At 40.8% G+C, this 14402-nt stretch overlaps 1 protein-coding gene across 2 annotated transcripts in view; it reads left to right on the forward strand.

Annotated features, from left to right (window-relative positions):
• LOC140335099 (lipase maturation factor 1-like) overlaps positions 1–14402 on the forward strand; it is a 160806-nt gene that overhangs the window by 117343 nt on the left and 29061 nt on the right. For both annotated transcript variants that reach the window (XM_072417480.1, XM_072417481.1), the window contains one exon: positions 10211–10394. In XM_072417480.1, coding sequence (XP_072273581.1) covers positions 10211–10394 — 184 coding nt within the window. The remainder of the gene's footprint in view (positions 1–10210; positions 10395–14402) is intronic.

Below are 14402 nucleotides of genomic sequence, written 5' to 3' on the forward strand. Positions count from 1 at the left end.
ATATTTCTGTAAGTTACAGGTCTACAATTTAAAAAAAAAAAAATTCATTAAAACCTGTAACGCTTTTGGTACAGAAATCTAGACATCAGTGTAACGCCCAGGTGGTTAACATCCCGAGCTGGGATCTCCATCAACTTCATATGAAGTCCAAAGTCTAAAGTCGATATGAAAAACTTAACCAGAACCAAAAGTGTTTTGAGGTCACATATTTTGACCTAGTTTATTTACCACCAAAGTATAGGAGCTTTACAATGGTCAACGATTTAATGATAACATTGCCACTGATGTAAAGGGAAAACTTTATTAATCACCAGTATAAAGCGGACCTATACCATTAGCCACTAATGTATTGGACCATCGGTGTTGGTGAAACCACACTGGTGACCACCAATGTAAGGAAACACGTTGTTGACCACCAGAATAGTGGGGGCACTACTCTACGTGCCCCAATGTGATGAGGGATATCACCAGAGACTGCTAGTGTAAGGGGGCACTTTACAATTGACCACCAATTTAAAAAGGGTACACTACAGACTTTAAAAGTATGGAGGCACCACATTACTGACCACCAATGGAAAGGGGAACAAAATAGTGACATCCAAAGTAAGTTGGTGTTGCGGTATTGGGCATCGATATAAATGGGCACTTCACTACTAATAGGTGAGATCTACCAATGTAAGGGGGCACCTACCCACCACCCTCATTGTAGTGCCGCACCTCCCCACTGACCACCAATGCAAGTGGATACCTATCCACTGACCACCAACGTAAGGGGACACCTACTCACTCACTATCAATGTAACAAGGCATCTCACCGCTGTCCACCAATCTAAGGGGGCACCTACCCACAGACCACCAATGTAAGGGGGCACCTACCCACTGACCACCAGTCTAAGGGGGCACTTACCCACTCACCACCAATATAAGGGGGCACCTACCTACAAACCACCAATGTAAGGGGCACTTACCCACTCACCACCAATGTAGGGGGGTACCTACCCACAAACCACCAATGTGAGGGGGCACCTACCCACTGACCACCAATATAGAGGGGCACTTACCCACAAACCACCAATGTGAGGGGGCACCTACCCACAAACCACCAATGTGAGGGGACCTTCTTAACTAACCACTAATGTAAAGGAGCACTTTACCATCTACTAGTGTATGTGGATTACTTTGTAAAGGGGCACCACACTGACCCCCAGAGTACACTACTTTTGGCACTGATATCAACTTGAAGGGGCTCTTTTATATTTACCACCATTCAGGGAAAAATGACACTTTTTGAAACCTTGTATTGTAAATGAGGCCTTTTATGAAACTTGCCTGTCATCCTCTTGAGTGCCATGCCCGGTGTAATAAGTCAATATGTTGTTTTGTGTTCTGGGTGTCCATATTGCTATGGCCATGAGCTCTTGTCATCCTCTGACATGACAAAGAGAAGAGGTAGAATTGCTGATTGTCTCTACATAGTGAGCTCACCTGATGCTCATTTCAGAACAATATCCCTGCCTGTAATCAGGCTGGAGTTCCCCTTTAAAACCTGCAGTCAGGATATAGTTAAGGTTCCCTTGGCTCGATATGTGAAGCGGAATTCCTCCCAGATAGAAATAACATGACAGAAGATGAAAGGCGGGAGAGCTAATTAAATGTTCTTGCTTACTGTCATTTTACGAGCTATTTTTCAGCAATAACTTTGGGGAGAAAAATAAAATTTAAAAGATATTTTTTTTCCTTTAACTGAAACCAGATGAAAAGTCAGTTGTGTTCTGAGTGGAAGTTTTTATCTAGCTTTATAATTTCATTTTAAGAGACCTAATGCCAGCATACACTGCACAATTCCACCTCCCATTACAATCAGATCTAAAGAAGAGGATTGGTTCTTAGAGGAGAAGCATTGGGCTGCTGACCTCTCCTTATGACAATGTTAATGACTCCGCTTAATGGCTCCTCTTAGGTCCATGGGGTCAGTATTAAAATTATGGTATAAGGAGAGTATGGGAAATTCTCACATACCATTGTTTTCCTGGCTCATAATCTGACAGAATGCTGGCAGATTGCATTGTAAGAAAATCCTTCCATCCAGATATTTAAAAGGTTCATCTTGCAAAACGTGTATGTACAGACAGAGATTCACCCAGCAAGTACTGATATCAGTATACCAATGGTTATCCCTTTCGACCATTACAGACATTTAATTGCCCGGTAGGTTCTGATACCTTCTCCAGAATGTTGAAATCCTTCATCATAAGTTCTATTAGGTGCCAAGAACAAAAAGCGTTTATCAAATTAATTGTATGAAACAGCAAAAAATAAATACACATGCTACACCATGTGGCCAAATGTTTTTGTACTTGACCACCACACGGACTTAAATGGACATGAAAATGTGAAAACCTTTCCAAATAATTGTTCTGATTTTGTTGAATCTCGGCCAGGACACTATCTGCATGGAGTTTGTATGTTCTCCCTGTGTTTGAGTACTCCGGTTTCTTCCCATATCCCAAAAACATGCAGCTAGGTTAATTGGCTTTACCTCAAAATTGGCAATTGCAAATTGTCAATAAGATATGACTATGGTAGGGACATTAGCTTGTGAGCCCGTTTGAGGGCCAGTTAGTGTCAGGACTATAGACTTTGTACAGTGCTGTGTAATATGTAGGCACTATATATATATACACAAGTAAATAATAAAAAAAAATTTAGATAACTGTACACTGCCAACTCGAGCACAATAGTTCCTTATGTACAGAACCAGTTCCATAAAGTCATGGTGTGAGGAGTTTGGTGGGGTGGAAGTTAAGTGGTGCATACAGAGCCCTGACCTCCACCCTACTGAACACCATTTGGATGATAATTCACAAACCTCACAAATGTGCTTCTAGCTGGACAGGTTCACATTCCCACAGATATGCTCCAAAATTGTAATGATTTACAATTAGGATAGAGACATAGTCAGCCCTACCTTGGATGTCCAGCAAGCATATGTAGATCAGAGGTCCAAAAACAGTTTGCTTTACTAGAACTAGTTAGCTTTTATTACCTTAACTGTTACTTGCATGTCATCTGACACATCATGCCAATTGACTTCACAATCATTAACACAAAAAGTCACTGTTCTACTAGCCAATCATTTGGTTCATCAACTACCTAGGTATCGGACACCTAAAAGTGGTAATAAACTCCCCTTCCAAATATTACTCCAGCGACGTCCTCCATGTATCTTGTTTCTAAACTGATGATATCTTCACTTGGCCTTCATCCGGGTTCTTCAACCTTCTTCATTAGCGATGCCAAGGTGACATAACTCCTGTGCTTCCACCTTTTATTTACTTCATCTTGCTGAGGATATGCAATAAGCTGTGTATGTGTTCCTCTGTGTACGCCAGTGTTTTTTGACCTTTCTAACATGAAGAAACAACTTTCAGGTCTTCTGGGAATCCCTTCTGCTATAATTACTATATCTAGGGCTTACAGCTCATTAGTGTGGTGGTCAGTGGAAGAATGCCTCTTACTTTGCTGACCATTGCGAAGAATGTGACCATTACAGATCGTTGGTGCCACTTAAACTGACCTGAGAGATCCCAAAAGCTCATTTTAATGAACCCCTAGCAACCTTGGGAGGAGCCATAGGGTATTACAGAACTTTGGTTGAGAAACACTGGTGTAGACTATAAGAAAAAATTACTGACAGAGCGGTGGAGACATGTTGGAGAGATGCAACTTCACAGTCTCTTAATAAAGTCTGCCTGTCAGCACTTTAGTTCCGCTAGAACTCCTTCACATGTGAAGACCTTGGAGATGCAAAGCCTTAGGCAGCGTCTAGATCTCTGACTCTTAAAATGTGATCTTGTCTTCCTCCTCAATGTTAATAGATAAAGTCTGGCTTTTATAACAAATGACATACACAACAGTTTACAATCCACGCAGCCACCCTGGGTCTGTGCGGCGGCACTGTCTGTATGAATAACAATAATCATGTCGGCCTCGTCCAGGTTTTCTCAGATGTTTATGTTTGGACGCTTGCTGTTTCCTAGTAGAGAGATGTGTATACAGTGCCGGGAGAGGGACATATACAAGAAATAATTGTTTTCGGGCCTAGAACCAGGAAAAACTGCTTTTCCAAATTAATCCAGAGAGAGCAATGAATCTTGACCATTTCATATCACACTCCATAAAACTGCAGTCATAATCCATAAAACTGACATTATTAGATTAAAAACTCTGCGCTCCTTCTATGGGGCACTCCTTCATTAGACATGCCATGGTTTTATAACCTCAGCCTACATACCCAATTACTCTGATTAATGCCGTGCTTAATAAAGACATGCGGCCCAGTTGCAGCACCTTGTGATCATCACACGGGGCAGAATGTGCACGGCAGAGGTGTCAACGGGGGACTCTCCACCAAACGTAACATTTACTCCATACTATGAACTTGTGAAGCAAATAGCTATTTGACAGCGTCCTCTGTTTTTGGATAAACTTTTTTACAAAACAAATTGTGAATTTGCAAAGCAGAATATTGAAACAGAGACATAAGCAGGTTATCTCTGCTGAAAATATGTTAGGCTATGGTGCAGTTTAGGTCATGGATCTGGAACAAGCATGGGGTCAGGGAATTCAGAACTTTCACTCAGTTAGTGGAGCAAAAATATTAGGTCCAGAGGATCAACATAACAGGCAGGTAATGAGCAGGGTTCTCCCCAGGCGCTTTTAGCTGGGTGCACCACCCGGCACTTTTCAGCACCCACCCAGCTGTTTTTGGGTGGTTACTTAAGAGTTTGGTAACAATACAGGGGCTGCCACCCACCTACAAGTTCTTCCCATCCGGCTTAAAAAAATTTCTGGGTTGAGCACTGATGAGTATAAATACAGCATAGCAATGGTATTTCTTTAATCTGATAACACAAAGTGTGCAGCTTCTGTGGCTTCCAGAAAACATTGTAACTATTACAGATCCTGCACAGTGACCCCTCTCCTATCAGCTGTCAGATGTAAGCTCATTTATGATTTCTAAGCGGCAGATTTCAATCAAGAAACACTTAAGGATTGTTGACAGCAAACTAAGAATCATTGGCCTCTTTGCATTCCTATCATTACCCATAATTCCACTCTCGCCTTGGCATGATGACACAAATGACTTCCTTATGATGTACACACAGCATGAAGATGGGCAGTCAGGATTGCTCAGTCATATTAAAGAGTGCTCATCATTCATCTCCATCAAAAAGCACCATCAAAAGTGGCTTAATGCTTCTCTCAGAATGAAACTGTACTGTAAGGAATGGGTAGATTTAGGATGAAAACAAACAGAAAAATAAACTCCAGATTAAACAATTGCTAAACAATAAAAAAGTGCACCAAATCACCTTTACTGAAAAAACATTACAGAATGTATCACCTAGTCTACCTGAAGGCAGCATGAAGAGCGGTGGGTTTATCCTAATGGGCAAAGCACTGCATACAACTCCACATAGAGACCAGAAATGACTTCTGACTCCAAAAGTAATATGTGCTATGGGTGGCTGTAATAAAGGAGACCTCAGTGATCCCAAAATGGTAATTTATTTGACCTCAATAGTAAACTCTAACCCAACAGTGGAATTTATTGGTTTTCTGTCATCATTTAGAAAAATAAGTACTAGCATTTTCGAGTGTTGTGCAGTAAAGATAGGTGATTTTTTTAATGTCTGTGTCTTCATTGGCAATTCTTCCTGTACGTTCTATATGACAAGTTGCAGACAGAAATGCAAGCTAGAGACGGCCTCCCTGGTGGGGAAACCAACAAAAACCATTGTTATGTAGAAGGGGATAGGTCAGAATCATGTGTCTCCGCTATGGAGATTTTCTTCTCTCTTCCTGACCAGGTGATTTGTGGCATAGAAAACAGGAAGTTTCAATAACAGAGATTCTAACTCTTCTATTAAAAAAAATAATAATTAGGATGCCTTTTCAGTTTCCAGTCCATTGAGGTGCATTATCACAAACAGGATAACATGGTATGTTTTGGCCATATTTTTAAATTTAAGGCAACATATTATTATTAGTTTGAAATAGGCTGACTACAGCAGGGATCAAAAGTCTAGCATTTATTTTATGTAGTCTATGTAATGCACAAAATGGTGTCCTACAGAGTTCTGTTGGCCCCTACTGTGCGCCATTCCTTGCCACAGACTATGGATGAAAAGTGGGACTAATGCTTTACTTCAATTGTCTACCTCAGCTAATCTCACTTCATTTCTAGACCCATCCCCTTTAGACCTACCTGGTCATCATTTCAGGGCTTCTGTTCTCAACTTGAGCTCAGGAATTCAAGGCTGTGCCTCTGCTCTGAAGTCTCAGCAATTGCTCCAGAAAGCAGCATGACACAGCTCCATTCTCTGCAGCATTTTGGATCCCCCTGTTACTACACCAATGGGGATCTCAGAAGTTTCCGCATCTGCATACCTATTGCAAGTCAGTAAAAGTGGTAAAGCCAGGTGATCAGAATAGCAGCCAGATTGCCCTTATGCTTTCTTGATGACAGGTTCACATTTGAGGGCCCACTCACACTTGTCCATTATTGCCACTTGCATCTTCAATTAAAACTATTAAAAACATGCAACAGCTGATTTTTAATAAAAAAAAAATAGTCAAGTAATTTGCAGTCTGTTATATTTTATTGGCCAATACTTATCTGGCATTATCTTTTACACTCAATATCATCAAATCTTACCTGATTGTGTTGGGCTTGTTTAGACCGTATGACTTGTCTGTGTCTATTCAGATTTACCCATAACCCCATTCCTTTGCAAGCCTGTGTCCGTACAGCACTACCTGCGCCCCACTTGTCACCTTCTCCCATTAATTGCAGCGGTTATAACTCCCCGCCTAATACAAGCAGCGGCAGGAAATGCTCGTTATGGGGTCTTAGTCTGGTAATGAAGCAGCATGTCTCCCATCAGGGGCGTCATTGTTTCCCTGGCCCATGCTTTCCAGCCACTTTATGGCTTCTGTTTGTTTTTATGGTGCAGTATATTGAATTTTTCCCCTCGCTGCTTCAGCTGGTGACATATCCCCCTGTAAGGGGCACGGGTCTGCTATATGTTGGGGCTAATTCATCAGTAATACTCACAGGCTGCTCACCATCCAGAGTTATGAATCATAGCACGGGAACAGGTCGTTAACGAGTTGGGGTAATTCTTTATATTCATTAGAACCTCTTAGAATCACAGACGTGTTAGGTTCAGCAGCAACTTAATGGGCCAGTAAACCAGGATTAATATTTTTAATACTAGATGCTGCATCTCATCCATAAGGACTTTATCCAACAATAGTCTAAGGGTTTTGGTTGTCTATGCAAGAAATAGAAATGTACATATAATCTTTTTGGAAGATTTTTGTTGCATTGAATAGTCTGGAATCGGAGCCTCTTTAAAGTAATTCTGTCCTTTTCCCTGCAAAGAATGTAAATACCTCTCCCACTGCAGCCAAATGTTGCTGTGATAAAACAAATCATCGTCTGAAGTCTATACAGAAAACAAGACTTTCAGTAGCGTCAGTCTGATTTCCTTGCTGCTGTCAGTGGTTCCTCCCATTTACCCTCATGTTATTACAGGCCCCGATTTATGAAAGCTCTCCAAGGCTGGAGAGAATACACTTTCAGAAGTGAAACTGGGTGATCCAGAAAACATGGAATGGATTTTTAAAAATCATTTGCTATTTGCTAGCAAATGTTTTGAATCCTGGACCAGATCCATTTCAGGTTTGCTGGATCACCCAGCTTCACTGATGAAAGTGTATTCTCTCCAGCCTTGGAGAGCTTTCATAAATCAGGGTCATAGGTTTAGCAGGAGGAACCAAAAGTCTGAGTGGGGTGCACAGTAGATTGACACTTGCAGAAGTTCAGTATGGACTTCGGACGATATTCCTCCATATTAGAACAGTGTTTGGTGCCATGGTCAGCAGGAAAGGGAAATGAAGACTGGAACTTAAAATACATGAAACAGCCAGAAAGAGGCCCTGTACCCAAGAGCTAACAGTCTACAGGAAGAATGAATAAATGAACAGGTAAGGGGAAATGTCAACTGAATGGTTACTGGTAGGGGGAGGTCATAAGCATAGGGGGTCACATTGTGCTTGCTGATTTGCTTGTTGGGTACCTTAGGCATCATGGGGCTCCATTTGGTTTTGGTATGTATGACTCAATGTTACAATACTTAAGCAATATACACAATGAGCCTGATGTATGAAAGCTCTCCAAGACTGGAGAAGATAAACTATCATGGGAGAACCTGGCTCATCCAGCACACCTGGAATGTATCTGGTCCAGGATTGAAAATGTTTGCCAACTAATAGCAAATAATTTTCCAGGTTTGCTGGATCACCTAGGTCCTCCCATGACAGTCTATCCTCTCCAGTCTTGGACAGCTTTAATAAATCGGACCCATAATGTCGCACGGGAAGGGTTAAAGTGCGGGCTGCGATTATAGGATAACTCACCACCCACCGTTAGGGTGGGATCCTGCCGAGAGCAATCCGTGCAGTCACTGAGCCCGGGTTTGCTGGCTGTGGAGAGACCTAGAGGAGGCCCTTCATGGCTGACATTCCAAATTACACTGCCCAGCCCAGCACAAACATCGTGTCAGATTAATGGCTGTGACTTTGACATATCCCAGCCAGGAAACCCCTCCATAAAAACAAAGCCCCACAAGTGCCCCTGGCATCCTGCAAGAGAATTTGTCTGTTTTGGCCCCAAATAATGGAATAAGATTAATCTTCAGCAATCTGACATGAGCAAGAAATTACTTTTTTCACTTTTATTACCCGTTTTCACAGTCGAGTCATTTGATTTTTATGCAGTAACTCTTTCTTTCCCACCTTATAGTGAAGATTAGTAGGAGGACCAAAATAACATAAAGAGAACCTGTGCTTTTCCTATATAAAGAATCACGTTTGTTTAGGTGTTGACTTTCCAACCTTTTGCACATACTCACCTTACACTTACACCATCAGAAGTTTCTTGGAAACCCCCCCCCCATGTGATATTGTTTTCATTCCCACACAGCAAAGTGAAGGTTTCTTAAATTTCCAATCACCCTCTGTGAATCAACATTGTCACTTTGCCCAACCATATATGATTTGGAGTTAACCCTGAGGCAAATGAAGCAGCAGGATATATAAACAGCATAGAGAGTTGCCATTGAATTGGCTTCATTTTTATAAACCTTCATGGTGGTCAGACACACTTTTCAGTTCCTTTACTTTAGTCAGATAGAATCCATTGAACTCCAGGCAGGTATAAAAGATGACCCTTTCATCCAGTAATATATTCGTCCAACAAATGATTAAAATACATTTTCAGCTAAGGGAAGCAAAACCAGACTGAGGATGTTATTTTATTATCCTATCAACAGGACAGGATAATGGCTGAATTGTACTGTAGGGGTGAAACGTGTGGTCAGCTTGCCATGCTTATTGGGCAGAGGTACCATCAGTGCAACACTAGATGAACAGAATTACAAATATTTTGTAGCTAAGAACACTCACATATATGTATCTCTAATGTGTGGCAATGTAGTACGTAGAAAAGTTAAATCTTTTTAAATCTGCAATTTTCTTGAATAAAAAAAATACTTAATCTGTAATGGTAATCTGCCATTATTATTATTATTATTATTATTAATAAACTGTATTTATATAGCATCAATGAAGCCCTGTACACTACATAGAAGGTTGCAAATTACAGAGGGATACAAGCAATGGCACAGGAGGAGGAGAGGACCCTGCCCAAAAGAGCTTACAGTCTAAGAGCCATGGAGGTCCTTGTTAAGGCTCCCCCTGTTATAGGGTGAAAACTGTCTCCTTGTCTGTGTGGTCAGCGTGCCTTTGCGGACACACATTGCACAGGCATAGTCACTATTTGGAAGTCTAAAGCAACATTGTGCAGGTAATGCCAGAAAGAGTTTATGTACACAGGAGACAGCCTAAAGAACATACAGGTGATCAGCGGCCATGAGATATAAGAGTTGGAAATGATAAAATATTATTTTTAAAAAAAATAAAACATTGCTTAGCAAACTGTCATCCGGTTGGGGTTTAGATCTCCCCCGTAAGTAGTTTGTCTGCAACTCAGCCTTAGTACCACTTTTGGATCTATTTCCATTTTCCCAGGAGCTGTGACATCTAACCACCTCCATAAATCCTTCTTTTTTATGTCTTTCAGGTTCTTCTTATCCTCAGTGGTAACCTCAGCTTCCTAAACTGGCTTACCATCGTTCCGAGTCTCGCCTGTTTTGATGATGCCAGCCTAAGCTTCCTGTTCAGCTCTAAGGATGGGTCAGTTAAACATCAAGTGGCCAAGATCCAAAGACAAGACGCCGAAGGAGGCAGACTACTGAAAAGTTATGGTAAGCCCATCGGTGGATTAAACCAAAAATTAGGATGTATTTGTTGTTTTTGTGAAAGAACTATAATTATATTCATTAATGAAAAGTCAGTGTTAAGTGGAATCCGATGTGTTTAGTCAAGGATGGCTCATTTCTCTTACCTTGCCAACTTCATTTAGGGGATCAGCTACTAAAAGGAGGCCTTGTACTAAGTTATTCCATCCTTGCTATTCTGAGTTCAATAAAACGGTACAGTACAGGAAACTGAACCCCATAATCAGATCAGTAACATTCGGTGCCTAAAACTGATGGAGGAGCTCTCTTCAAGCAAAACAAAGGCGATTCAATGTCCGTCCCAAAATGTTTTTCTAGTTCTCTGTGACCTGAGTGTGTCTTACAAGATAGTTGATTGCCATTCAGACTGTAACATGGTTGAGCCCTTCCTGTTCAGTCCGTGGTTTCATTGAAAGGAAAGTCCTCCAAAAGAGTTGATTCTTTGATCTTTCATCTGTGACACCATATCAGTGTTCTTTCCAGCCCCTTTTAGCTGGGCGCACCACCCGGCACTTTTTAGTAACCACCCGGCTGTTTTTGAGTGGTTACTGAAAATTTGGGTCACAATACAGGGGCCGCCTATAGGTTTTTTCGACGCAGCTTAAAAAATTCTGAGGAGAATACTGCAATACATACAGTGAATTTTAACTTCAAAGATAACCTATTCAAAGCAAAGGACACCCCCCTGACACATAAATATTGGTCAAACCAACAGGTGCTTTTTGACCCTGTCATTTTTTACTGACTTTTTAAGGTAATGAATGCAATACCTTAGAAAATGAATGTAAAGGTTAGTGAAGTAGAAGGCCTTCAGACTTGTAAAGTACTGAACCAAGCTCCCAACTACTCTCATTTAACCTAGTCAGAGTGGATGGGAACATTTTGTGCACATATTTGCATTGTGATTGCAATGGGATTGCAGTACAGTTCCCCAAAGCAACAAATTGCTGCACACACAGCTTCTTTTCCTACTTATGAGGAGGAACTGCACCACAAATGCAAGAGTAAAGCATTCAGATATGTTGGCCTGTGGTCGGTTTGCTGCTGCTGAACATATTGCAGTAATTTGCTATGCTCTATGGACTAACTAACTGCACAGTTTTTGACTACATGTCAGAAAGAACCATAACACTTCAAGTTGCTAATTAATGCATTTTTTATAAAGGTTTTTACATCTGACAAAAACAGAGACAAATAAAAAAGAATGGGGCACATGGATTTAGTTCTAAAAGAGGGACAGTCTTACCAAACAAGAATCATTTGGTTCTCTGCCAGTAAGGCATAAGGTCTTCAAGATGGCTGCTGTAGACATCAATGTGTCATATTACACAGTATTTATATAGCGCCAACATATTATGCAGCACTGTACAAAGTCCATAGTCATGTCACTAGCTGTTCCTCAAAGGCGCTCACAATCTAATGTTCTTACCATAGTTCTATGTCTTTAATACAGTCTAAGGACAATTTTGAGGGGAAGCCAATTACCCTAACAGCATGTTTTTGGGAATGTAAGAAGGAAACCCACACAGATAGGGAGAGAACCTGCAAACTCCATGCAGAGAGTGTCCTGGTCAAGATTCGAACCTGAGACCTAGCACAGCAAAGGCCACAGTGCTACCTCTGAGCCACTCCACTGCCCATATGCCCAAAAACAGATAACTTCTCTTTAGCCTTAGCATAAAATTGACACAGTGGCTACTTATAGCAAATTACTTAACTGAGGTTTGTAATATAAACATTACAAATAATATAAAAAAAATATTACTGGGCCATAATAGGGCTATTTTTTAGCCATTTTGTTCCATGCCTTTTCACCTGGTCAATGTTCTCCATTTTTAGTGATTCCCATATTCTTTGTAGTATGCTGAGCCGCATTTATTGCGACTCAGCACGCTGGAAATAAAGAGAATTTACCAGTTCAATGGCTGTGATGGGCATTTGCTACAAACCTTCTAGCAAGCATATTAGCTGATTCTGGCTACCTCCACCCTTCGCCGACAAAACACTTTCTCCTAATTTATTAATAATTCTGTTTAAGAGGTGGCTAATGGGAGTACATTTTTCATACCACATAGCTCTGGTTTTGGATGGTCTTGGATGTGTCAATCCAAGTGGTGGAGCGTTGAATAAACTCTCACCTATGATAAAGGTGAGCTGTTCTCCAAGGTGTGGCTGAACCAATCTGACTTACAATTGGTGCTCACGGTTGTGCAAGCCTTTACATTATTAGCAATGAACTGTACAAATCCCGTATTTACTTCACACATGAGATAATTTATTGTATACACATGAACAGCATTGGAAATATGTCAAATAAATAGTTCATACTACAGCATTTCCTTGTTTATTTTTTGTGTTTCTAATGAGGCCTTGTAAGAAGTCATTAATCTCACAATGTATATACAGAATAACAGTAATATTGTATTCTTTATACAATCGTCACAGCCATGGAGCCTCTTGTCTAGTAAGGATCATGGATACGGGCTCCTATGTTTAAAAAGCTAATCTATGGAAAGGTGATATTCCTTTCATTTCATGGGTTTGGCTCATGCATTGGTTTGCTACTTTCCTGGATTTTCCAGTGGAAAGATCCGTGAAGCAGATTTCTTAGGTTCACCTCCTTGATCTGTCTGCTTTTCCATTGAAGTTAAGGTATAGGGAATACAAAAAGGGGGAAAATCCTTTCTTGTTTCAACAGAACATGTTTGCCTTAAAGAAATGCAGGATTGGTTCATGCAAGTTTCTCTGGTAATCCTTCAATATTTAGTTAGATACGTCAGATGAATATTAACCATAATGAACGGTCATGCTCATCTCAGGCCACCATCTCGGGTCACCTGACGTCATTCATCAATCCGTCAGGTCCGATCCATGAATGACTGATTCCATTTGACCGCTATACAAGTCAATCAAGGAGATCACAGTTGGGTGCCACTCACTCTCTTTCACCTTTTTATAGAACAAAATGGCATTGTGTGCACAGTGCTTGTTCATTCATCTGTCACTCATGAAAGATCATTTCCAGCAAATTTACTGTGTGTGTTCAACCATATGCGTTCAGGGAGCTTCAATATTCAAGACACATTACACACATCTGATTCTGAAAAAGTGTGCTTTGATATAACATTGGATGTGGAAATGTAATTGTTAGGATGAATTAGGTGCCAAAGCCCCTCCAGGAGGACCTATTTGTTTAAATGTGCATCAGATATGCGATATCCTTTGTCCTCAATGGCTTAGCATGGCCAAAAGCTTCATGAGCTTACTGGGCTCAGACCATAACCAATTCTTGACAATCCTATGAACAAAGAAAGCTTCTTGAATGAACAATGAAAAGTCCATCAGAATAAGAATAACTTCTACTAGATATACTAACCCTGGATAAATAAGAACCTGCACAGGTGAGATCAAACATCACACAAGGTACACTGAGCATTTACTGAAAGAGGCTACTACTATATGTCCATACACTCCAGTTTGGGTATAGGTGTATGGCTCTAAAATAAATTCAGTGCAGGAACAAGAACAATTTCCTTCCCCTCTTAATTAAACTATAGAGAGAAATGAAGTACATTTCACCTTTACAAGTCCTAAGATGTGATGATTGCATTCCTTTGTCTGGCCTTTGCAGCGCTAGGTCCCAGGTTCAAATCTCGGCCAGGACACTATGTGCATGGAGTTTGCAAGTTCTCCTCGTGTTTGTGTGGGTTTTCTTCCGGGCATTCCGGTTTCCTCCCACATTCCAAAAACATGCAGTTAGGTTATTGGTTTCACCAATTTAGCCTGTATTATTGACATATGACTATGGTAAGAACATTGGATAGTGAGCCCCTTTGCAGGACAGCTAGTGACAGGTCTATGGATTTTGTACAGCACTGCGTAATATGTTAGTGCTATATAAATACTGTGTAATAATAATACAGTTCCTCTTCTAAGATGACCATTGTCAAACACAACAACTCCCCCTGTCTACTT

Source organism: Pyxicephalus adspersus, chromosome 7, assembly GCF_032062135.1.
Source record: "Pyxicephalus adspersus chromosome 7, UCB_Pads_2.0, whole genome shotgun sequence".
In the NCBI taxonomy this organism is placed as follows: domain Eukaryota; kingdom Metazoa; phylum Chordata; class Amphibia; order Anura; family Pyxicephalidae; genus Pyxicephalus; species Pyxicephalus adspersus.